The 26,594-nt window shown below is 44.5% G+C and overlaps 1 protein-coding gene across 1 annotated transcript in view; it reads right to left on the reverse strand.

Moving 5' to 3' along the window:
• PRR5L (proline rich 5 like) overlaps positions 1-26,594 on the reverse strand; it is a 98,527-nt gene that overhangs the window by 21,497 nt on the left and 50,436 nt on the right. Inside the window, exons 5-8 of the mRNA XM_054971731.1 lie at positions 26,045-26,102; positions 11,295-11,386; positions 5,971-6,111; positions 4,007-4,133 (exon numbers count right to left, since the gene is read on the reverse strand). Of these exons, the coding sequence (XP_054827706.1) occupies positions 4,007-4,133; positions 5,971-6,111; positions 11,295-11,386; positions 26,045-26,102 (418 nt within the window). The remainder of the gene's footprint in view (positions 1-4,006; positions 4,134-5,970; positions 6,112-11,294; positions 11,387-26,044; positions 26,103-26,594) is intronic.

Raw genomic sequence — 26,594 nt, forward strand, 5'->3', positions numbered from 1 at the left:
CTCTCATACAAGCCAGCAGCTTAGAATGATACCAAGTGTTTTGTGCCTCACACCAGTGAAGTATTCAGTTAATAAACATATAAGTTACTTCAGTTTTAAACACCTGCCTACATGCCTTCTTATTTTACCAACTTGTAAATAAACTTTGTTTCATTTTGAATCTCCCCAAGCCTTGTGTGCCAGTTTCTGTTTATGGGAAGCAGAAACTAGAGATGGGCACGAACAGCATTACGAACAAAAAAAAGCCACGAACAACCCAATCCGCTGTTCGCGAGCAAGCTGTTTGTGAGGCCCCGTTCCCAGCAAACGTGTTCATTCCAAGCCCTCTTCGTGGTGTTCGTCAGCCGTTCATAAAGCCAGACAGTCTGGCGCCTTTCAATCAATTCCCCTGGCAACATAGGCATGGGCTGTCTGAACTCTGTCTGAATTCCTTCTGGCTTGTAACCCCTCAAAGTAGCTTCCAGCAGACAGTCCAGTTTTTTCCACTGTGAAAAGAAAATGACATGAAAGGGAGGGACCCATGGATCATGCCTTTCTCGGGGTGCAATCTCTCTGAAACTTGGGAGTCTTCAGAGGACAGTGAGGACTATGTCCCCTGCAAATCTGGTGGGTATTGGACAATGGGAAGGTCAGTTTGTAACTCCTCAATTAGCTTCCAGCAGACAGTCCAGTTTTTGCCACTGTGAAGAGAAAAAGACATGAAAGGGGGAGACCCATGGACTCTCCTTTCCCCGGCTCAAGTTCAGCTAAGTCCCAAGGGGCCCATTCTGGCTCCCATGAACCTCCAACTACGAACATGTTCGTGAACATGTCATGTCCGTCAATGTTCGTGAATCCCTGTTCGTGGATGGAAATGAAAATGAACATTGTGTTTGGACTTTTTTTCCCTGTTTGTGCCCATCTCTAGCGCAAACCCCTGATCTTTCCCCTACTTGAACTTGGCTGGGTAACCATTCCACTTATATGTTCCTAAGAGAGGAACAAGAAAGAAAGTTGAAGCTAAACATCAACCACGCTACTAAAGGCTTCTCAGCCCAGTATAGGCTTAGAGAGGAGAAATTTTACCTCAGGGTAGGGGAAGATCAGCCCAAGCCTGAGTTAGACGAGGGTTTGTGACACATGGCAATATCGTGTCCTAAATACATCTCATTTTCATTGCACGCATTTTAATCCCAAAGTGGAGAACCACTCTGGGTGAGTTGAGCTAGCTCATCTCACTGGCTCATTTAACCCAGACATGACAGGAAGGAGAAGCAAGATCACATTTGGACAAAGCTATGAGCATGCTTGGCAGCAGCCACTGCACTAGGAAACACAAGAACTACATGCTTATCAGTAAGCGCGAGCAAAGACGATGAATCTATGGTCACTTGCCAAGGTACCTCCAAATGATAAACTGTAAAAAAAAAAAAATCACATGAGTCCAAACATTTAGTTGTCCTCATAAAGTTTTATGATTAAGTGGAGAAACATGATGCTTGGATTAATGATTTACCAATGAAAAAAGGATAGATTTCTTCCATCTCCCAAGTTACTAGAACAGACTGTTCTTGGGGCCAAGACAGCACAGCACACATTAAGGATTAATTCACACTATCATTTAGTCTGTTGGGCTTGTGTATGCATGCTGGCCCCTCAACATGCACAGAGATTTCAAAAGGGGTCATTTCAGGCAGTTTCCAGACAGTATCATAGTCAGTGAGGCCAAACTACCAAAATCCAGCTTCACAGCATGGTCCCATCCCACTAAGAACACTACTGGAAACAACCACTTTGTATGTCCTAAGTGCTATACATTTAGCACTGGGAGGCGCATAGGTCTTCTGCATGGAAGGCTGATGTAATTATTTTGAACAAACAAACCCTTTCAAGGCCATAGAGTACATAAAACTGTGCTTTATGACACCAGCCCTTGCTTTATTGGCAGACAAGAAGATAGCTGGAGAGTTTCACAAGAATCACATGGCTAAATTTCAAACAAACAATTTTAGCATCATGCCAGTCCCTGTACCCTTTGTATTATTTTCCTTCTACAGGGAAAGGGGCATGATTTTATTGACTATGAACTGCAAGCTGTGCACTGATTATGTTTCCTCTATGAAAAGTACACCTAGTTGGTTTGAGACATTTATTGACATCTTAAAATCTATTACCATTCTGCTTTTTTAGAAGTTAGGCAGAAAGCAGGAGACCCAGAAGGTGACATTCATGAAGGTGCAGCAAATGGATAAGAGACTTGTTTGTAGCTTCGAACCAGCATTTCTCAAGGCAACAATTATGAATTACAGCTGCAAAGACTTCAGCTGTAAGAGTGTTTACTTACAAGTAAGTTTATTTTTGAATTCAGTAGAGCTTGTTTCCAAGTAAATATGATGAGTGTGTGGCTGCATTTAGTGTCCAGCACAAATGATTTAGAAAAATGCCACAAGTAGAAGAAAAAGTACCTCAAGAAAGGTAAGGCAGCTAGCATGGGAAAAGGAAGTCCCTAATTTGGACAAACTTTATTTTAATACTGCTCATTTGGTCAACAGGCCTTGAGCAATGCCACACTAAATACAACAACAAACAAATAATTTTAAAATAATGTAATATTTATCACAAAAAAACCCCTTTAAATTTAATTACATAGACAAAAAAATTGTCAACATCCAGGGTAACTCCTAAATCCAAACCTTCCAAAAGTTTTTTTTTAGGGCATGCTTCCATTTCCTCTTTTTGCCACAGTACAGGCTCACCTTCAAAGTGACACATTACCCATATGAGTTATACACAGAAATCAAATTTAGATCTGCTGATGACTCATATGTGTATAGCATTAACAAACAAATGATATAGACCTAAACCATGGATTCCTGGCACTCTTATGCTATATGGATAGCTCAAGACAGGTTCTATGTAAATTGGTGTTGGTACACTTTTAAGCTAGTAGTATCATTTTTTTTTAAAGGAGGCCTAAAAGACTGGCAAGGAGACAAGATGGTGGCCAGAAAAAAAAAAAAAAGATGTGCTTAGGACTACTGCTGAAGGCACAAAATCTTGAGCACCGGCACTCTCACAGGAGCATTGGATCTGAAGAGGGGTAACATGGCCCAGTTCTGTTAGAGCACACATGCTTGGTGTACAAAGGATTTCGGGTCCAAACATTCCAGTTAAATAGCAAGCCTAGAAAACACCTCCACCAGTGACCCTGGAGAGCTGTTGCTAAGCAGAGTAGATGATACTGGGGTACTTGGGCAATTGATATTCCTTATTGATGTTTCCTTGCCCACAGCATAGCATGAAAGAGTTCTTCAGCAATGGTGACTTAAACAATCACTGCAAACAACCAGCTAACTTAGTGATCTGCTGGGGGTCTGTTGAAGCAGTCAAAACAAGGTGGAGACAAGAAACAGGAAAGAATGTGGGCTTAGGGCAGGAAAGTTCTTTCCTTACACACTGAAGAAAAGTAAACCAAGCAAACAGTGCAGACGTTGAAAAATAAATGAGAAGTATTTTTTTAAATCAGATTTTAACCAACTGCTAACAAAGCAGCTTGCAATCAGTGAGTATCTCATTACTAATCAATAAGACCTGAGAAAAGAAATGAAGGTTATTTCCATACACAGAAATTATGTTTAAAGAGGAATTGATTGGAATACACTCAGGGACACTTTAAGCTCTGATTCTCAGTGTTTCTCTGGCACAAAGCTGAATATTGATTACTTTCTTGGCTGCAGTCAAACTATAAAACAAGAGATGAGGCATCATTGGGGAGCAGAACACATACGTGCTGGGCTGCCTCTGGTCGAACTGGTTTTCCAACAATACAAAACTCTGTACAACCTCATTATCAGAGACAGTACTGGGATAACTATGCACACAGATTCACTTGTAACACTCCAAAACAAACATCTACTGTCTACCTCCAGCCTCCATTCCCATTATTTGGGTGGAACACATTTTCAAATAATATTGATTAGAAGAAGTGCTTGAGTGACAGGATGACCACCAGCATGGTGCATCTTACCCAGGGCACAGGTGCTGCCAGGAAAGCAGTGTTCTTCACACAAGCCAAGGTACGGGGAGACCACCTGCTTAACAAGCTCCTCCAACTGCATGAAGGCCTTACTGGGACCTGTGGGCTCATGGACTCCCTAGAACAAAAATATCAAAACACACACACACATATGTAACATAGACATTTGTTACTCTGCTTGTTTCAGAAGAGTTATTCAGCTTTTTAGAAGAAAATTTGAAGAATTTTGTTTTATTTAGTATTTATATCCCACTTTTCTCCCCAATGGGGACCCAAAGTGGCCCCCATCATCATTCTCTCTTCCTCTGTTTAATCCTCACAAGAATGCTGTTAGGTTACACCGAGACAGAGTGACTGGCCCAAAGTCATGAAGTGAGTTTCTGTGGTAGTGTTGGGACTTGAACTAGAGCCATCTGTTTTAGTAAAATCCCTTCTGAGAAGCGCTATTGTATCTATTGTACGGATCAAGTTGATTCAACCGCCCATATCCTTTTTAATCGACCCCGTTACAATTTACTTTGCAACTAATATATTACTTACTGGACTGACCGTCTACAGAATATTTCTGAACAACAGAAATTAAAGAACTTGCTGTCAGGCAAGATAAGAAAATGCTCATGTGATCTAGCCATATTTAGCCATGGAGTCATAAATTATTTATAAAATACTTGACGTATAACTTGTGGGCTGTTAAGTTACAGGGAAAGGAACTAGGGTCATCCAGATCCTAGCCCGACACTCTAAACACTACACTGCATGGCTCGCAACTGAAAAATGGGAAGCTTAATATATAGTAACCTACCATATTTGACTGGGCATTTGGAATGCATAAACAGTGCTGTACTACTGCGACTTACAGGAATTAAAAATACCTTAGGAATCCTTTACATGAGATTGACGATATCCTTTACGGTCTGTGCCAGTTACAAGTAAGCTACTCACTTGCTACTTCATGTGAGAAGTGAACAAACCAGAGCTTTTGCCAAAGCATAATTTGTTTAAGTTCACTGTTTATATTAGATACTTTAAGCCGCTTACAACAAAATAAATATATTGTAATCATTCAATAAACTCAGCATTGGTAATCAACTAAATTAGTCACTGCAATCAGAACCACCCTACCACAGCACTATGTAGTCACATTAGAGAAACAACAGAGCCTGGATTAGCCAAGTCCTAACAGCTCAAAAGACTTTACTTGCCAAAACAAAGTATTCCACATAAGGGAGCCAGGAGAATTGGAACAGGTGTGCAGCTGGAATTTTAATGGAACTCCCTTGGAAATGGATGTTAAGGGTGGGGGAGGTCCCAATGACAACTGTGCTCAAGGCAAGTTAGGCCCCTTAAAAAAGAAGGTCCAAGGTATGGGCAGTAGGATAAAAAGCAGGTCCTTTCCAGCTGCTACCACTGTACAGGATAACACATGGTTCTGTGTCAATTATGGGCTTGGATGCTGATGTTGTGAGCCTTAGGAGCAGCGAATTGAAGAGATGACAGAAAAGGTATCTACCAAATAGGAACAAGAAGCACATTCAGTCATACCTACTCACTGATATGAAGATGGGACAGACACAAATACATACATAGGAACCCCGTGTTAGTGTAAAGGCTAATGAAGATATACTGAAGCATACCTTTTATGTAACAAAGCTCATTTCTGATCCATAAAACTCCCTGGAGCCTTGTGGACTTAAGTAGGAGGATGGTTTAGAAACAGAACTTGGTGGTACCTAATCAAAAGTAACATTTGCTTTGTAGTTTTATCCATCTAAGCTGCTTGGCAACCAATGCTTTTGTCTGTATGTCTTCAACTGCACTCTCAGGATACACCTTTCTGGTTTGCACAGGTCTTTTTGCTTCCTCAAGTATACATACACACCTCTAAGCCTTCTCATCCATTCGCTGAGTACTAAACAACCCAAGTACAAGAGAAGAGGAAATGGGTCGCTTCCCACCTGTAAGATTAGCAGCATCTGGACAATGGAAGAAGGGAGCTTGGTTTGAACCAGAGGAAGAATCTCATCCAGCTTCACTCTTAATAAGACCAAGTCTCTGAAGCCAAGCAGGGCAATTTGGCGAATAGTTAATTCTTGGCCCTAAACACACAAGACAGTATGAAAAATAGCATGCATCGCGTTGCATTAAGAAATACTCAACTGCCTTTAGAAACTGCAAGATCTTTGGGGACAACTGTAAAGTAATGTCATAGGTTAATGCATGATATTGTAGAAGAACAAAGGGGCACATGGAATAGAAGGCAGCATATAGCAGATGACTAGTTACAAATTAAAAAGAAATTGCAGCTGTCTAACTTGACCCTATCGAGGAATCCTAAACCAGGCTACTATTATGCAGGGAGGGAGATATTTATAGCAACCAGTGGAAGAATGCTCAGTGAGAGGCATCTAGAGAGGGAGGCAAGCTCTGCACTGGAAACTGGGAAGGATACCTATGAAGGCTCACTGAAAACTCTGAACCTCATCAAAACACAATATGGGGATGCCATAACATTTCATTAATGATCAGCCCCTTTTTGTTCCATTTCAAGACTATTATAACACAAAGAGTTTACAATCTTTCAACACATTTGCCCATAGTTGAAAGAGATCCAGTATTTAATTACCCAATTTCATTGGAATCTACTATTGCATTAAATCAGCTCATACCAAGATGTAGCAGCCCAAACTTTCCTCTACCTCTCCCCCCAATACTTCTTTTTAACCTCCTTATTTCACAACCAAGTTAAACTGTGCCCTATACTCTCCATGGGAATAATCATAAAATTAACCATGCCACAAGCAGTGGTGCAAATCTCTAACTGGAGGGAATAAATGTTTGTTAATCATCAATTCATAATGGGGTTAATGCTGCAATTAACAGCTTCATCAAAATGCAAATAGTGAAAACCCAGGATTCTGAAGAAGGGCCTCCTATGGCAAAAAGCATCACAGGGTGTTTTAAAAGACAGAAAGGAAGTCAGAACAAAAGCAGAAGAAGGTGTAGGATGGAATTTCTGCAGGACCTGGGCAATAGCTTCGTTGGATATAGCTTTGGTTGCTTTACTTGGAAAAATGAAAGCTTTAGTACCATGAAAATTAAAGGAATGGGCTTTAATCAGGCTAGACATTATCACCTAGTCAAGGGTATGGCCCCAATCCCATGATTGCTGAATAATTCTCTGGGGATGACTGCAAGTGGGAGTGTGGGATCAGAGGTAAGCATGACTCCTCCCACATAAACAATTCTTGTTTGCAAACACCTTTTTCTCACAAGCCATTCTTTATTTACATTTGTAGAATCTGTCTGAAGAGCAGCAACTTAAAAAACTACTTGGGAAAGAATTACTAGGTGGCAGAAAGGGTAGGAATTTGTGTTACAAGGAAAATGTGGAGTTCACCATCCCATAATCCCTTAATAAAATTTAGTTCCTCGTATCATATAGTTTAGGCAACAGTTTCCCAGTAAGTCTTCCAGAACCATTTTTACTTGGCTAACGAAAATAAAAATTGCATGGCTGTGCTTGCTACCACCTTTCTTGATTTGCAAAGTTTCTAAACTTTAACAACCTTAACAACATATCTAACCCAGAATAACCTTTGAGACACCAAAAAAAGATCAGTCTTGCTTCTTCTGAGTTTTCTGACACTGAGTTTGAAAAAAAATGACAGCAGCAAATGTCACTCTTTATATGAATTTTGGGGGGAGTAAAACAATTTCCCAAAGATAGATTAAAGACTAATTCCCTTTTCAAGATTATGTAAATATCATAATCCTATGCCAAGTTTTATGTTGACTAGCTGCACAGTAAATTAAAATCTTATCCCAAATGAATTGTAAAGCAGGAAATCTCTCAAAATTAACAGGATTTAAATATGCAGACTGAGCTTAGGGTCAACGCGTTGCTGTATAATTTTCCATTTATCTTTGCAACACAAAAGAATATATAGATAGGATCATATGTAAAGTGCTACATTAAGCCTATCATCCAGCATCCACATTGCAGAAACATACTGAAGACTGTCAATGAAAAAAACACCTATAAACATTCTCATTGGGGTTCTTTATATACAAAAAAGTGGTACTAATGAGCATAGCATCACAGTTAAAGAAAAGATGAGTGTCATGATTTAAGTGGCTGGTACGTGACATCAGTAGGCCTTCTCTTCTTCATCAGAGAAGTTCTACACTTTGTATTATAAAAGCTTAGGGTTTTTAAAAAAATTAAGGAGATGAAAGAACGGATAAAATGAAGAAACATACATATTTGAAAAAATAAAAGCAAACAGCCCACTTGTTGCATGGTAGACAGGCAAGATCAGGAACAGAGCCAGCACTTGCTTTTGATTTTGTTTGGTAAACATATCTGTCATTTCAGCAGTGACATCTGAAGAAAACCCAAATCATCTTGTGCTTGAGAGATGCAAAAAGACGCCCTTTTAAAAGTATGTGTATATTCTGCCTTATTTCTGCAGATTTATTGTTTAAAAGAAAGCAACTCTGACATGCAATTACAGCCATTGGTTCCCAAAGTAGAAGAACCTACCTGGTTATTAAGCAGCCATACCTCACTTTCACTCTTTAAGCAGCTGCCATTGGTACGGAAGTACCAGCATGCACTGCAATACAACACTATAATTTTGTCTGTGCACACATCCCTCCCAAATCAATAACTTGCATTCCAGTACATATATGGCACTTGCTCCATCACTGTACTTTCATGTGTGTTCCTTACATGCCTTTGTAATTTCCAGATGTATGACCTAGTAGGTCTTTCAGTAGAATTCTGTTCATCTGGCGTACCTGCTGGCTCCAGCTCCTGGCCAGGAAGGGGAACTTCCTCAGCTTTGCTCTGTCCTCAGCACCATCCATTTTCAGTAGCCTGTCACCCTCACACTTTCCAGCACCACACAAGTAGATCCCAGTCCACTATTTGGGAACCCACAATATAGAATAGATACACAGGACAATTAAATTGTTGCCAGATGTGCAGCCCAACCCAGAAAACATCAGGTTTGATATCAGCGTTCTGCTCAGCTATGGAGGCTTCCTCCAGCACAATGAATCTTCTAGCAAAAAAAGAGGTTGCACCCTTAGGTGAGCAGAGGGACTCAATCGAACCAGTTGTATGGCAGTGGTAGTAGAGAGTGCCCTCAAGTCATAGCTGACTTTTGGCGACACCTGGCAGGGTTTTCATGGGAAGAGATTAACAGAGGTGATTTGCCATTGCCTGCCTCTGCAATCCTGGTCTTCACTGGAGGTCTCCCAATCCAATTACTCACCAAGGCTGATTCTGCTTAGCTTCTGAGATCTGATAAGATCAGGCTCTCTTGGGCTATCTGGCTCAGGGCTATATGGCAGTATATACCAGTAAATAATAATAGTTTTTTAAAAACTTATGTAAAGTCACATATTAGGTTTAGAGTGTAAAACCTGATGGGTATGTGGCCGATTTAAAGTTTACTACAATGGTTTTTGCCTGCTTGCATTTTCAGACATACCTTCTAGCATCTGCAGCAAATACAGAGAAGAGACAGAAGAATGAGGCAAAGGGATGCCAAGAGAAAGGGAAAAAAGCATGTCACAGAAGATTAGTATAATGTAGCAAGATGCAAGTTTTCATTTCCATTCTTATAGGCCCATTGGAACATACTAATGTGAAAACAGGTCACAGGAGAACAACAGTACAGTTCACCTTAGCATTTGGAAATGGAAAGAAAAAGTTAGGCCATCAATCCTAAGCAGCCAAGTGGCGATACAAAACAAGTGAGGAAGCAAGTAACTTCCTCCAAAATATGTTTTTGTGAGCAATTGGTGCTCCCCTCCAGCCAGATAATATTATTTCCTTGATGTTCAAATATGCGGTTTCTTATTTCTCAGCTCTGGGGAAACGGGGGATATTATCCATAGGTTTTGCAGAGCCTAGCACAATGGATCCTAGAACTATTTAATTGTTTACTTCATTTATATTCTACTTTTCTCTTAATGGGGACCAAAGTGGCTTACAACATACTCTATTTTATCCCCACAACAGCCCTGTGAGGTGGATTAGGCTGAGCATGTATGACTGGCACAAGGTCACCCTGCAAGCTTCCTTGGCAGAGCAAGAATTCAAAAGTGGGTCTCCCAGATCCCAGTCCCAACAATATAACAATTATATCATGCTGAACAATGACCAAGTCACTGAGTGTCTTTTTAAATAATCAACATAGAAACAGTCTTAGAAGTTCTGTGCCTTCTTCCTGATGATTCGGCAGATAAGGATATAGTTCTTTTGCAATGGCCACTTAAAAATTTACTCAACAGTTAAGACTGCTAGCTCTAGTAGTAACAAAAATACTTATGACTGTTGCCCATTTACTGAAAACAATTGACTGCTTGCCTATTCCTTTGCTACTGGAGAATACAGTCTTGAAACCAGAAATATGAAAGTTTAACTGCTGCAAATACACCTACTTAGGCTGGATCTCTGGATCCTTCAAAACTATCATTTGGAAAGCAGAGCCAGCCTTGAGTATAAAACTCCTGTCCCCTACCTTCTTGGGCATAACTTTGTCTTGCAAAATATGACCCTTTGCAGAGTATTTTACACATTTATAGGCACTACAGTGGTAGGCTTCATAGGGCACAACAAATACTATAAAAGAAAATGAGGCAGTGGAAAATGTACAAAGCACAAAGGTGTTGGCCCAGAAAGGAATTCCGTGCTTTGAGCTCTGTGTGGCATCCTAGGGGAACTCCACATTATTAAAAAGTACAGAAGTTTGACCAAGAAGCTTCAAACTTTGTCTCCTCTTCTGCTTAACAGAATGTCCTATTACTTGTCCATGCTTTAGCAAACAGTTTTAATGAGGCACTGGCTTGGATGCCCCTACAGCAGTTCATAAATTTTCAAATCTGTTCTCACCAACAACTAGACATTTAATTTTGCATATAATATCAGACTCATCGTTAAAATGCTAGCTGCAGGGCATCATGGTAGTGTAGATTTATAGCCATTTCCTCCTGTTTCTTCTCCCCTCTGACTTGAAGACCCTATTCCAAGTAACACTACTCATGATGATAAAACACAGATTAAATTCTAATATAGCTGTAAAACATTCTTATCTGATTATGACAGCAGGCCTACTCTCTCCTCTACCTAAATTTGCTAGACAAGATTCAAAAAGCTTATCAGATTTAAAAGCTGAATTCTCTCCCCCCACTCCTCTTTTAATTTAAAAACTGGGCAACTCAACTGCTTTATACAAAAGTACTAACAGAAAGCTTTAACTAGACTTACCTGAACAGGATAAAATATAGCCTGGAGTGTGGGAAGTGTCTCTGTGAAGAAGTGATCCCAAATTTCAGATAATACATAGATGCGACTCTCTCCTAAAATATACAGGAAATGGGAGACTTTTAGAAATTGTCACTGTTAATTAGCTAGAAACATTATTTAGCTATATCTACTAAGCAATTCATATAAATACAGTCTTATTTTCCATGAGCAATTAAATAATTCCATGAGCAATTAAATTATTTTGCTATTATCTACTAAGCTAGTCATATAAATTCAGACTTATTTTCGGTCAAAAGAGAGCAATTAAACTGAATTACTGAATATCACTTTCTTGGTACAAAGTAAAAGGTCCGTCCGTTACTTTGGAAACAATTATGCAAAATCTAGTTAAGAGAGAATTAGAATCCACAACAGGCTTAAAGTGGTGATTTCCACACAAAGACGGGATTGTGTGGCTTCCCTGCTGCTGCGTGACTGCTGATAGAGCAGAATGGAAATGTAACTTCCACATAGCAGGTTTCTCAGTCTTTTTCCTGGAACCAGTCTCCGATGGTGACCATTCTCCACATGTCCACAGCGAGGTCCCAGCACATCGGTTCCTCAGCTTCCCAGCCCTGGGCCAGCAGCAGAGAGCCAGGCACCAGCCAGCTCTCCCCCTCAGCTTCCCAGCCCTGGGCTGGCAAAGCTAGGTGCACGCCAGCTCTCCCCCTTCATCACCACAGCCTCGGGAGCGTCGTCAGAGGAGGGCTAGGAGAGCCCTCCAAGCCAGAAGGCGCAGTGCCAGGTTAGCAGCACAGCACCGGCCCAGCATCATTAGTGATGATGAGTGCTTGCAGGAGCAGGACTGAAACAGCCGGCAGGTGCATGCTATAGCACAAGCAGCTGAGCACCATGAGGGTTAAAAGCAGCCGAAAAGGGAATGGCTGTGTGGAAGCAATGCGTCCGCTTGTTACTGACCCTGCTGTTTGGAACTGATTCCCTTGTCTATGACCCTGGCCTGTTACTGTGGATTCAACTCTGAAATACCCCCTTTGGACTAGAAGCTGTGATTGTCATCTCATCTGAGTCTGAAGCTTGGAACTGTGGTTCGTCTTGCCTTCCCAACTAGGGAGCTTCCCCCTGCCTGCAGCTTGAGTCAGTAACCAGGACATCATCACACTGGCCACGGGCATGCTCTTGTGCTTCACATGGGTCCAATTCTGGTCCATCTGGTCCCAGCAAAGCGTGGGAGCAAAGCCGTAGCCAGTGCAATGACATCACTTCAGGAAGTGATGTTGTTGTGCCCGGCCAGTAGCACACCAGGTGCATGCTTTCCCAGATTGCCTGCCAGTGGTGAGCGATCGCCGGAGGCTTTACCACTTCCCGCTGATCACATTGGGGCAAACCCCCAGAGGAATTGTCCACCACTGGCAGGCAACTGGAAAGCCTAATAATTAAAGATATATATTTGGGGACTATTCTTCAGGAATCTCATTTATAGCATTATTTACCACTGGAACAGCATATCTTCTGGGGGAAAAGGGAATGAATTTGTCATATATCAAAGACAAGCTGTATTGACAAAAACTCAAATTGAATCGAATTGAATCCCTTTATTGGCATAACAGGACATACATATGCACAGTCAGCAAGGAGACAAAAAGAAACATCCCTTGCCCCATCACTTAAACCATTCCTCTCCTCTTCAATGCACGACAAAGAAATTTAGCCACAGACTCCATGATCTCAGGGTTATGTGTGGATAGTAAAAGGCGTGTCTTACTGTCATCCGATTGACCTTCCTGATTTTGAAGCAAAGGTTCTAGATAAACAGCGCAAATATCACAATACAATGAGCAGTACAGGAGAACATGTTCAGTACTTTCTATATCCCTCAAGCCACAGGCACAATACCTTGTGGAGTAAGGAATTTTCTTAAACCTTCTATGCAGTACCACAGAAGGAAGAACATTAAAGTGCGCTAACATAAATGCTCTCCGGAGGTAAAGGAAAGTCAAACCAGAAAAGTACTCTGCCAACAAACCATTAGAGGAAATCCCCCATCTCAGAGGGGAGCATCTACCAGAGGAGAGGCTCCTAAGTTCTTGCATCTCAGTATCTACAAGTCTTTGTTTAATCAAAGCAAATGCAGACCTCTCAGAAAGAAAAACTAATTCGACAAGGCAAAGCCCGATTACAGAGATTTTTTTCCCTATATCAGCTAACCATGCAGAAGACTGGGATTCAGTTAACATGTATGCAATAAGATTATTGGGGCTGCTCCTTTTTTTATTATTATTATTTTTTTTACAATACAAAGGGAAGGAAGGGGGGCAGAGGGAAGAAAAAAACCAACACCATATAACAACACTACACTACAAATAATGCTTTCCCTTCATACTGCCATTGTTTAGTATTAAAACTTTGTAAAATACTGATGGAATGGTTGACCTTGCAAAATACAAATTACAATCCAAATTAAATCTTCCTCCCCCCCCCCCCCTGGGCCTCGGACGCAGTTCTCTCTGAACAGCTGCAACCGCCGTGCTCGTTCCCTCCTCCCCTCCCCCTTCAGACTTCAAGTCCTTTTCTTCTTGCTTGGCCTCTTGCTGAAATTCTTGGTTTTTGCCCTCAAAGTCCCTTAGCTGATCTTCTGATATTATCTTGTAAGCTTGATCTTTGTAACTAAACCAGATACCTTCCGGAAATAGCCATTTATACTTTATTCCACGTTCCCTCAGAAGAGCTGCAAACCTTTTATACTTAAATCTTCTTTTCCGAACTAAAAATGGAACGTCCTTCAGTATCTTGACCTTGTTCCCCAAAAAGTCCAGATCCGCATTGTATGAGTTATATAGGATAGTGTCCTGGATCCTCTTAGATGAAAAATCAATGATGATCTCGCGAGGCAGCTGACGCTTCGTTGCATATTTTGAAGAAGCCCTACAGACCTCCAAAATGGCGTTTTACCTCTTCTTTAGTTGCCCTCGCGGGTGTCGCCAATAATTCCGAGGCAAGATCCTTTAAATCCTCATTTTCCTCCTCTTCCACGTTCTGGAGGCACAAAATTGTCTGTGTTCGTTCCACTTGTAGCCCAATCAGCTGGTTCTCCACCAGCTTTAATTCTTTGTTCGTTGCCCTCACGAGTGACGCATTTTCCCGAGCAGACTTCTCTGCCCCCCCCACTACTTCCTTAATGGTTTTCACTTCACTCTCAATTAAGCCCACCCTTTGATCCGTTTTGTTTAACTTGTCAACAAAGGGCTTTATGGCTTCGATAACCGACCTCTTCACTAAGTCCTCAAGAGACTCTCCTTTTCCCTGCAGGGTAGCCGAGATTGACTTGCCCAAAGTGGGACTCTGCTTTTTCGTCACCATTTTAGGGGGGGGGAGACCGCCGACCAAGTTCTGAAACTCAGTGAGGGGGAAGAAACCCGAGCCTTCTTAGCTTCAGATCCCACCAATCCTTCACGTACGCTTGTAATAACAGAAGGGATTCGCTTACTTACAGGCTTTCGCCTAGTTCTGCTCTTTGCCGTTTTCTATGGCCCGGCAGCACTCGAGGTGCCGCGCACGTCTGCCAGCCTCCATAGGAGCAAACGGGCAATTTACCCCCTGCATCAGTTTCAGGGGGCTCTTCCCGCAGCGCTCTGGACCCAGCCTCCCTCACTGGGAGTCCTGGGAGCTAATCTTTGCAGATCAGCCGCCCGGTCAGGCTGCTCAGGCGCTTCCTCCCGGACCTGCGGAGATGAGCGTCTGACATGGCCGAGAAAACTAAACCGAATCCGGGGCTGCTCCTGAAGTGCAAACACAGCCAGAATTTAATTGTTAGAATTCAGGCTTTTGTCTCTAGGCGTCTTTGGTTGGTCTCCAAACATATAGCTGCATAGGGAACACATGATGGCAGCCCTAAAATTTTCCTTAGAAAATTAGATTGTATTCATTTGACTTCTTTATTAAAGGCTGTGATCCATATTGGAATGCCATAGAGCAGTTTAGCACTAATTTTATGCTTAAACACTTTAAGGGCTGCCGGGATATACTGATTTCTCTTAGTGTAGAAAAAGCAAGTAATCGCTACTATGTTGCTGTTCACAGATTTTATCACTTTTTTTTGCGAGTTACCCAACTAGCTCTATGGTGGAAATAGACTCTTAGGTATCTAAAGCGTTTGACCTGTTCAATCACTCTCCCTCTTATTGTTTGAATTCGTCATATAGAATGAGGAAAGCAACAATTCCACAGCATATTTATCAAGCAGCTCTGCTCTGCATCAGAGAGATCATAACTTTAACTCCTGTGGTCACAAGCTATACAAACACTTTTCTTTCTGCATGCTCAAGCAAAATGAAAAAGGCATCTGCAGGATCTTTGCTGTAACTATGGAACAAACGAATCACTCATTTTCCCACCAGAATAATTTCAGCAGCCACAAACTGGCACAAAGTTGAATAATTCAGAAACTTGCAACTCAGAAGCTGCCAAATTGAGCTTTTATTTTTCAATTAGGAACCACCAGTTTCCAGTTGCTTGAAGTTCTTTAAGAGGCTATCGGGCATACAGACTGAACAATGCCCTGGCCTAAAACATGTTTTTTATTTAAGTTATTTATTTGCTGCCATTCCAGAGAAGTGCTTAATGAAACACAGATGAATACATTTCTCAAAGGTGACCGTGCAAGTTACACTGCAGCCCTCAAATGGTCACTGCAGATCTGGGGTACTGGTGATTTAAGACTATACTTATACTATTTATTCCAAAAAGGCTACATAAGGTACATCTACCTGGCAAGGATTCTCCATTTACCAGTCATTGCTGGTGTGAATGCAGAGACATTCACAATGGCAATGGAACATCTACACAGGAGCTCTACATTCTTACCTGGAGCATTTTTTTTAAATGAGTAATTGCTAGAGCTCCATAGTGAAATAATGGAACAGTTAAAAAAAATCTCTAAGTCTTTTTGTTGCAGAGATATTCCTTCCCACTTATATCTCCACAACCAAAAGGGCTAGGAGAATTACTTTTTTTAAAAAAGATGCTGGGAATTCAGAAGAACTAGTGGATTCTAGCAACAAATCAGTATAACATTATTGCACTATAGCAATTAACAATTTTTTAAAAACTCAAAAAGCCCTCCTGTGGTACAACAGGGAAAATAACAACTGTGAGGAGCTGATGGAAAAGAAGTGTCAATGATGTCGTTGGGGCTTTCCAAAATCTGCACCTTACTTACCGATGCATTTGGACTTCATTTTTTCTGGAAAGATCATACCAAACCAACCAGATGAAGGCTTTTTTGTTTTCCTTGGCATACCCTAATAACTGTTACTGGCCCTCCTCTCTGTTCTTGGTGTTGTGTGTGTGTTTGTATTGAATTATTTCCATACTAGTTTAGATGACGTTTTAAATTTAAATTATTTAAAATGTTTTAAATTATTTAATTTTCACAGACCTTGAGGACCCTATTTGGGTAGAAAGGCAGCATACAGATGTTTTAAATTAATTAATAAATAAAAACCAGATTTGAAAAAGTCTATACCAAGGATGGGGAAAACCTGGAAACTGAAAAATTAGAGGGCAAGGTTGTGTGGACACTTTTTAAAAATCTACTTAAGTTTGGAAGGAGGTCTAAACAGTGACCCTACAAATCTGTGGACCGCAGGATCAGTGTGGTGGGCTAAGAGAGAAGTGATTTAGAATTAGACATGGGCACGAACGAGGAAAAAAACGAACACGCTGTTCATTGTTCGTTGCCGTCGACAAACATGAACGGACGAACAGTAATGAACATGAACCGTTAATGAACATGTTCGGTATTCGTTGTTTGTGAGGGCCAGAACGGTCCCCTTCGGACTTAGAAAGCCCATTTTCACAAGGAGTGTTCAGCAGGCTCTCCTCCAGCCATCACCCAAGTTTGGTCAAGATTTCAATACGGATCTTGAAGTTCTCCATTCCCAAATCTGATGCCGCCAGGAAACTCCCATTCGATACAATTGGAGCCACCAGTTGACTTTGGCCCTGTGTACAAGCAGTGGACTTGAATGCGGGCCGCCTCCCCTCTAGGGGGTGGGGGGGTTGGCCACTTGCCAGCGACAACTCCATGTGCCCACCCGCCAGGCCTTCCAGAAGCTACTTTCCGCCAAGGTAATAAAGTGGGTCACGTTGGTGGCCACCAAGCCTGGCGGGCTCAGGGAGACAGTGGCGGGCCACCTCCTCTCTAGGAGGTGGGAGGTTTGGCCGCTTGCCAGTGGCACCTGCCATGTGCCTGCCCGCCAGGCCTCCCAGAGGCTACTTTCCGGACGCCAGGGAGATGGGTGATGTTGGTGGCTACCAGGCCTGGCAAGCTCGGGAGATGGTGGCAGGCCGCCTCCCCTCTAGGGGGCGGGTGGTTTGGCCACTTGCCAGCAGCACCCCCAATGTGCCTGCCCACCAGGCCCCAGAGAGGCTACTTTCCGCACGGCCAGAAGGTGGGTCAGGTCGGTGGCCGCCGGGCCTGGCAGGCTTGAGGAGGTGGTGGCGGGCCACCTCCCCTCTAGGGGGGAGGTTGGCTGCTCACCAGCAGCACCCCCCATGTGCCCATCCACCAGGCCTCCCAGAGGCTACTTTCCACCAAGGCATTAATGTGGGTTTTGGCGGTGGCCACCAGGCCTGGCGGGCTTGGGGAGGCAGTGGCAGGCCACCTACCCTCTAGGGGGCAGGGGGTTTGGCCGCTTGCTGGCGGCACCCCCCATGTGCCCGCCCGCCAGGCCTCCCAGAGGCTACTTGCTGCATGACCGGAAGGTGGGTCATGTCGGCAGCCGCCGTATAACCAAATGACCCAGCAACAGTCTGCAAAAAAAAATCCTCCAGCAAGACATGATGGCGTACGCGGAGGCCTTTCACATACAAACACACACCCTGGTGGGTCAGAGACACGAACATACGTCCACCAGATGGGAACATCATGGCATCGGGTCCAATGCTGTTGTCCACACCTCACATGGTGCTGAGGCTGTTGCTGCCGAAACACACCAGCTGGACATGGAGCATTGGACAGTTAGATATATGGGATAGATAGGTTTCTCGATAGACAGGTGCATAGCTGTATGGGATAGGTGCATAGCTGTATGAGACAGGTGTATAGGATAGAGGGATGCATGAATACATTGAATACCTGTATTGGATTGACAAGAGAGACAGATACTATGTGCAGGGATATTAGAGAGACAGGTGGATTGCATAAATATCTGGGTTATCTCATCATTAGAAAGTTGGAAGGAAAGAACCAAGAGTGGGAAGTGGGGCCCACCTCTAACATGTTGAATCGTAGGCTCACATGCTGGCCATCAAGGCAGTGGAGGATGCCTTCCCACCAGTCGTGGGGGAGAAATCGGTTCCTCGAGGAAAGGGGATTGTGGGCAGACAGGTAGGTGCCCACATGGGGAAGTGTGGGCTGACCCTGCATCACCCACCAGCCTGCCGTCACAGACGTGGCAGTCTATTCAGCACCCTACAGAATCCACACTACTCAGACACACCTTACCTGTGCAGGCAGTACAGGCACTACTAATAAATAGTGTAGGATGCCGCCAGCATCGCTCACCTTCTTGCCTTCATGGAAAGGACGGGAGTCATGGCTGGGACCTGTTCCCCCCTGCTCAGAGGGGGAAGCAGGTGCACTAGATAGGGGGCACCATGTGGCACAACTGTATCTGCAACAGCTTTTGAGCTGTACCTCGTGCTCAAAAGCAGGGGCTGCAGACACGACCCACCTTCCTGCCTTCACAGAAAGGGCAGGATGGGCAGGACAGGAGAGGTTGGGAAGGGTCATAGTGGTTCCATCCAGAGAGGGAGAGGTTGAAAGAGGGACCGTCCAGGAATTTGTCTGGGAGAGGAGGACAAAGGGTTACCAGTCATATTGCGGAGCAGGACCGGGAAGACCCAAAGGTGGCGGCAGTGCCGTGGTAATCCCTCATGCCCGACAGCGGCAGCTGCAGACATGACCCACCTGCCTGCCTTCGTGGAAAGGACGGGATGGGCAGGACAGGAGAGGTTGGGAGGCGTCTAAGCAGTTCTGGAGAGGGAGAGGTTGAAAGAGGGACCAGGAACTTGTCAGGGAGAGGAGGACAAAGGGTTACCGGCCACATTGAGGAGCAGGTCAGGGAAGACCTCTTCATTTGCAAGTCATGAGCTGAGAAACCCACAGTGCTTGTCACCGGACTTTAGAAGCGGCCCCAAGAACTGAAGGGGGAAGACCAGTATCCCACCACTCACAAAAACCTGACCTGAGCTGCCGCAGGACAGATGATATCAGTAAGTACCTTCAGACCCCGGAGCCAGGCAGCAGGCCAGAGATCTTGAGCACGCTCCAGAGGGGCTTGGCCTAGAACCACAGTAGACCAGGGTAGCTCAGAGCCCAGCTAGGTCAAGATCCACGAAGAGATATCCCAGCAGGTTGAGGATGACCTTAACGAAGGTCAGCATGTCCACAAGGTGAAGGCGCACATGAGCGTGGCAGGGATGGAGGTCTCCCAGGTGGGAGAACACCCGCTCGTTCTGCACGTTGGTGGGAGGCCAGGACAGGATGTTGGTTGCCACGATGGACAGGTCCAGCCATATGACAGATTTACTCACCCAATACTCCAAGAGGTTGGAATGCGGGGGCTTGGTGAGCTCCGCAAAGTACTCGCACACCATGGCGCCCTCCGAGTCCTCCACTGCGAGAGACGCCCTCTGTGCTGCGGCCAACCACACAGCCCACTGAAGAGGATCAGAGATTGAGTGGGCCCATTTCGGTGGGTCTCTCCTGCCATGGCTCTCATCCCACCTCCTCCTCCTTCTCCACCGCCTGCCCCTCACCCCTGCCCGGTTTACTCCGTCCTGCCTTCTCTGCCTGGAAACGGAGCACCGCTCTGCGGAGCTCCTTTTTCCAGCACTGCATCTCGCCCCACCCCCGGCATGGCGATGTTGCCCTTGATACGGGGGTCACAGACAGAGGCCATTTGGTACGGCACCTCATGATGCAGAGGATGCAAGCACTCAGCCACATATGCCTGCATCCTCCTCACAAAGTCCCTGATCCTGGGGAGCAGCTCGTGCTTGAGCTCCTTGGCCAGGAACTGGTCGAGCCCGTGGATCAGGGGGATGACCTGACCCAGGCTGGCCTCGTACGAGCACAAGAGCTCGGTGGCCTCCTTAAAGGGTTTCAACAACTGGGACATCTTTTCAAGGACTCTCCATTCGATGGAGCTGGGGCTGAGCTCCTCTCCCTTCCTCAGAACGTCCGGCGATTACAGGATGTCCTGCAACGAGCCCTTCTGCTCCACCAGATGACTTATCATGTCGTAGGTGGAGTTCCAGCGGGTGGGCAGGTCTTGACAGAGGTGGTGCTCAGGGTCCCCCCTCTCCCCCTGCCTCTGGAGCATCTCACGGGAAGAGTTGATGCTGCAGGAGAAGTGGGAAGCGATGCACTGGCAGCTGTCCAGCAGGTTGTTCCTTTGTCCCAGCTGTCCCTCGGCTTGCTCCCTAGCCCGAGAACATCCCTCATCACCAAGTGCACCTTGTGCGCCATGCACACCAGGCCCGGGAGGGATATCTCTTTCAGGGCTGCCAACATGTTGCTTCCTGCGTCTTTCACCATGACGCAACAGACAAACCCTTCCCCACCGGCTGTCCACTCCCTCAGAGCTGCCTTTATGGTGGTGGCAATGTTCTTCCCAGTATGAACATCGTCCATCTGCCGGGCCTGGAGAACTACCCTGTATCCCGGTGTCAAGCATGGCACCTGTTTTTGAGTGCCAGTTGAGTGCCGGCGGAGGTGAAGTGTACGGCACTGCCTTTGGCAGCCAACACCTCCCTAAGCACCATGTCTCACACAGACTGGTAGAGGACAGGCAGGACTCAACATCCAACGGTGCACCGTGACATCATAGAGAACCATGGGGAGAAATGCTGAAGCAGCCTGCAGACGCCCACGCCCTCCACGACAGATAGGGAGAATGCTTGTAGGGCAATCGTCTTTGCCACAATGCGAATGCCCGGCTTGTGAGCCCATAACCTCACCCTTTTCAGCGGCACTGTCCCCGACCCTGAGGGAACAACCTCCACAAGGGCGGCCTGCATGATTGTTCCTCTCCCACCACCAGCAGCCTCGGGGCAAGGCTTCTTGCTTGGGGAGGATCCCAGTGACCCTCCCACTGATCCCTGGTCAGAAGAGCTGGTAGTCCTCTTTCTCCCCCCGCTGGATGTTTCGCTGGCCAGGGACGGAGACCACAGGCTTGGGTGGTGCGTCTCCAGGTGCCTACCTAGGACTGTCGATGACAGGTGCTTCAGGTCATTGCCTCTGAGCACCAGGCCATCGCAGGCACGACACTGTACCACACGGGGGTCATTCGGAAGGGCCTGAAAGTGCCTCCATATGGAGAGCTTGAAATGTGGCCCACTAACTGTTCCAGGGGAAGGAGGACGAAGGGTTACAGGCTGTGCTGCAGAGCTGGCACTAGAAGACGGAGTGAGGGGTGGACTGCAGGCAGGGACAGCACTGAGATTTTGGGATGGAGACGGGATGGATGTTTCATCGAACCCCAACCATTCCTCCATGGACCCCTGGCCCTCCTCCTCAAAAAATTTAAGGAGATCCTCTTCCCCCGGCGGCAAGAGCTCTTTGGCCTCCTCCACAGCCCCCACAGCTGAATCTTGGGGAGCAGGAGGTTCTGCTGCCCCTGAGCCCCACCCAGTACTGCTTTCCATGTGGCAATCAGGACAATCTTTGCACTTCCCCCCACAACCATCCTTCACCCCCGCCCGAAGCCTCATTGTGCCAGCAAACAAGAATTAAGGAGGAATGAGAATGACAGAACATTGTGAGCCCTCAGCTGAGGTGCCCACTGAGCTTGGCCCCAGAGCCAGGCAGCAGCCCTGGAATCAGAGGGAGGGAGTAGAGCCCTAGCCCGGCACTCCCAGAAACCTGACCAGATCAGGCACAGATAGTAATCAGTGTGAGCCCTCAGCTGAGGTACCCACTGAGCTTGGCCCCAGGGCCAGGCAGCAGCCCTGGAACCAGAGGGAGGGGGTAGAGCCCTAGCCCAGCACTCCCAGAAACCTGACCAGATCAGGCACTGATAGTAATCAGTATGAGCCCTCAGCCAAGGTGCCCACATAGCTTGGCCTCAGAACCAGGCAGCAGCCCTGGAACCAGAGGGAGGGGGTAGAGCCCTAGCCCGGCACTCCCAGAAACCTGACCAGATCAGGCACTGATAGTAATCAGTGTGAGCCCTCATCCGAGGTGCCCACTGAGCTTGGCCCCAGGGCCTGGCAGCAGCCCTGGAACCAGAGGAGATAGATCCCTATCCCACCACACACAAAAAATCAAGCTCCAATGGTCTCTCCCTGTCTCTCTCCCAAAACGCTAGCAACAGCTTTCTCCCACTCCACTGCTTGCTGAAACTGAAAGCCAGAGCTTGAAGCACGCTTCCTTTTATAACCAGAGGTCCCATAAAGAAAAGCAGCAGGTCTGTGGTTGGCAGTCAGAACTGCCTAACAGGGTTTGCAGGGATGAGATTGGAGTGCCCATGGCTACAGAAGACCTCCCCTCCCCCTCCCTCCCCCCTGGTCTCTGCTCCCATGTAACCAATTGTAACCAATTTGGAGCTCCACACTTGGAAGGAGCCTATCAAGCTAAGTTTGGCTTTGATTGGGGTTTCCAGGGCAACAGAAGGAGTGCAGACAGAGTTCAGGCAGTCCCTCCATCCATTGCCAAGGGAATTGATTGAAGGCACCTGACTGTCTGGCTTCACGAACAGCGGACGAACGCAACAAACGAAGCTTGCGATGACCACTTGTTCGTTTATAATGGCGCCTCACTAACAGCTTGTTCGTGAACAGCCGATCGGGTTGTTCGTGGGTTTTTTTAGTTCGTATTGCTGTTCGTGCCCACCTCTATTTAGGATCCAAACCATATATTTCAGTGGAGCAAGCTTCCAATAATGTATGCTTAGGACTGCAGACTTAATGAACTGTATCCCATTAGTTTTCAACACAGTCACATTGCCTTCAAAATTAACGGATTGTGAAATTCACCCTTGAAGGAAGTTTGTGCTCTTCAGATCGAAGTCCACAAGCATTAGATATAGAAGTAGGCCTGTAATAAAAGGTACTGGTCATCTCCTACAGCTGTTATATCATGATCATTGGTGATCACTAGCTATGAGGGTCTAGATCCTCTTTTAGTTTAAAATATGGACCAGCATACATAGTACACTGCTGCAAGAGGCAGCTATGGTGCTGCATTTTTATACTACCCACTTATTTAGGAACTGGAACCCAATAAACCAAGTTATAGGAAATTAAGCTATGAGACAAAACAGGACATAGACCCCAACAAGACTGAGTATAAATTTCCAAACTTTTCTTCATAATCAGAAAAGCTATTAAAAGCAACATAGCAAATTCTGCACCTTATCAGAATCTGAACTTACGTAGCAAATCTGAGGAAAACAAAGAAGATGCATACACTGTTTTCTGCTTCTTCTCACATTTCTACCATTAGTGCTAATTTGAAACCACTTAGGACTGAATCAGTGAAATTTATTAACGCTTCTTAATGACCTTCTAGCTCAACAGAAAAGTGTACTGTAACTGTTCTAAATCTAGAGTTCAACCAACTCAAGAGACAAGGCATGCTTCCCTGTGGAGATATGAGAAGTCACTGGAAGCAATGCTTCTTCTCTTACAGGCCTGCATTTATCTAAAGACCACTTTGAGCAGAAGAAAAATATATAAATAAAACAAAACTTTTGTAGAAGTTCTTTTTATCCAGTGGTTCAATACAGAGATACTGGCACATTTACTTCAAAAATCTGTGTGCCACCTGTCCGTTCCTGCTCAAGACAGCTCAAAACTAAAAATAACAAAACTAGCCAAGACAATAAAAACACATCACTAAAAACAAATCATACCAAGAACCTCCACTCAATCAACCAATTCAATAAAACTTGCCAAGTCAATACAATAAGTAAATAAAAACAAACCAGGACATAAACACACACAAAAACAGAGCAGTCTAAAATGATATTGATCAAACAGTCCTCAGGCTAGGAGTTGACTATAGAACAATGAAGGAAGACTGAACTCCTTCGTTAAAAGCCTGGGTGAAGAGACACATTTTTGGACTTGCAACTCAAGGAAAGTTAGGTATGCGCTAGGAAAGTCTCAAGGAGAAGAGGCTCTTACCTGGCGGGCTGGATAATATAGGAAGAGGCAGTCCTTCAAGTACCTGACCCCAAGCCATGTAGGGCCTTATAAGCATTTTGAATTGTGCCCAGAAACAGACAGCCAATGTATACCTTACAGCACAGGAGTGATACAATCCCTATATCCAGTCGCTGTCAATTACCTGGCTGCCACATTCTGGACCAATTGGAATTTCTGAACTATTTATAATGGCAGCCCTGCTTATAGGGCATTACCAGTAATTTAACCTAGATATCATCCAATACTGAATCACTATGATGAAATCAGACTTTTTGCAATAGATGAAGCTAACAAGAGGCACTATGTGCCATGAAGACCTAAGCCTCCAACCACAGGGATCAGCACTCCCAAGCTATGAACCTGCCCCTTCAGAGAGGGTGCAACCCTCTCCAGGACAAGCTGGCTCCTCAAGCTTTGAGCAGTTTTTTCAGTGACAACACCTCAGTCTTATCTGGACTGAGCTTCAGTTTATTCGGGTCAGCAGTCATTAGTAGAACAGTATAAGAAGACATGATAGCAGTAGGCATGCCTGCAGTGGACACGATGGTAGAACATAGATTCACAAATTTTTCAAGGGTTATTTAAAATTTAAGAGCTGCTGAAACTAGCAGAGGTGAAAATAGATACTTTCCCCATGGTCTTTTTGTCTGATATAAACTATACACACACTCCTACATCCTACCTATGTAACCCATACAGCAAAACAGTTGTCACTTGTAGAATCACTTTATATATTTACCCAGTGGAACACAGCAGTTCTGGAACACAATACTCATTAGGGAGAAGGATTAACATCCTACATTGCAATATTCTGCCCTGGTTATGAACTGGCCCATTTTAATAATAATAATATTTGATTTATATACCACCCTTCAGGACAACTTAATTCCCACTCAGAGCGGTTTACAAAGTATGCCATTATTATCCCCACAACAAAACACCCTGTGAGGTGGGTGGGGCTGAGAGAGCTAGAAGCTGTGACTGACCCAAGGTCATCCAGCTGGCTTCAAGTAGAGGAGTGAGGAATCAAACCCAGCTCTCCAGATTAGAGTCCCGCGCTCTTAACCACTACACCAAACTGGCTCTTTACACAGTTGCTGTTAATCATAAATCTGCAGCAGGAAATTCATGAGTTTCCCAGCCATCTAATTTGGCCCTTCAAAAAGGGCCAACAGTTCATCTAAGAATTAGAAATCACCATTTACCAACAAGTAATTTCATGCTATTATTTGTTTAAGGCATTCTCTTCTGTTTCTCCAGAGAAAAAAATCAAAATTGATAACATATGCATGTAGTCACTTTTTTGAAAAAAGGAGTCACTTCCTCCCTGTACTAAATTATTTCTATTCTGTGTCATCATCAGAATTTAGTTCTGTTGCTAATACATGGCAGAATCTTGGAACATTCAACCATATGAATCATTCAGAGTTGATGATTTTTCTATAAATTCACCTCAGTCACTCAAGCTTCAAAAAAGATGATTCACAAGGCATTCTGGGAGCCCAGAGTTCTCCCCCAAACAGTCCCTCCATACTTGCCTTCACAATGATTGATCTTCTCCTCAATGAACAGCAAGCCTTTTGCAAGGAGTTGATTCTGCCAAAGAGAAAAGGATCTGAGATTATAGGAAAAGCCAAACATATATTTGAAGATTTCATACTTAAGAACACTATTTGTAAAGGATGCACTCTGCAATATGTTTATCATATCCCAGTAACCATTTTGACCAACCATTAGTTTATTTATATGACAAAGCAAACATTTACAATATGAATTTCATGCAGCCATGCCATCAATGACAGCAGCAGGAAATTATTTGGGAATCACATTCAGGTAATCAGTCATTAACCTATTGAAGCATGTGGCTTCAAAGTGTAACAGGATACAGGAATATGGATTAAATCACAATATACTCTAGTGAACTGTGTATGAACTTCAATGTAGTTGGTCAACAAGTTGTATAACCACACAGCTGTTCCTTTTATCTCTAACAACCAATTCAAAGTAGTGGACAGTGGTAGATGAATGATTCTTTATGTACTAGAATGGACCAATCATGATCTGCTCTCTTAACCTTTGTATCAACTT

This window comes from Eublepharis macularius, chromosome 2 (assembly GCF_028583425.1).
Source record: "Eublepharis macularius isolate TG4126 chromosome 2, MPM_Emac_v1.0, whole genome shotgun sequence".
Lineage (NCBI taxonomy): Eukaryota > Metazoa > Chordata > Lepidosauria > Squamata > Eublepharidae > Eublepharis > Eublepharis macularius.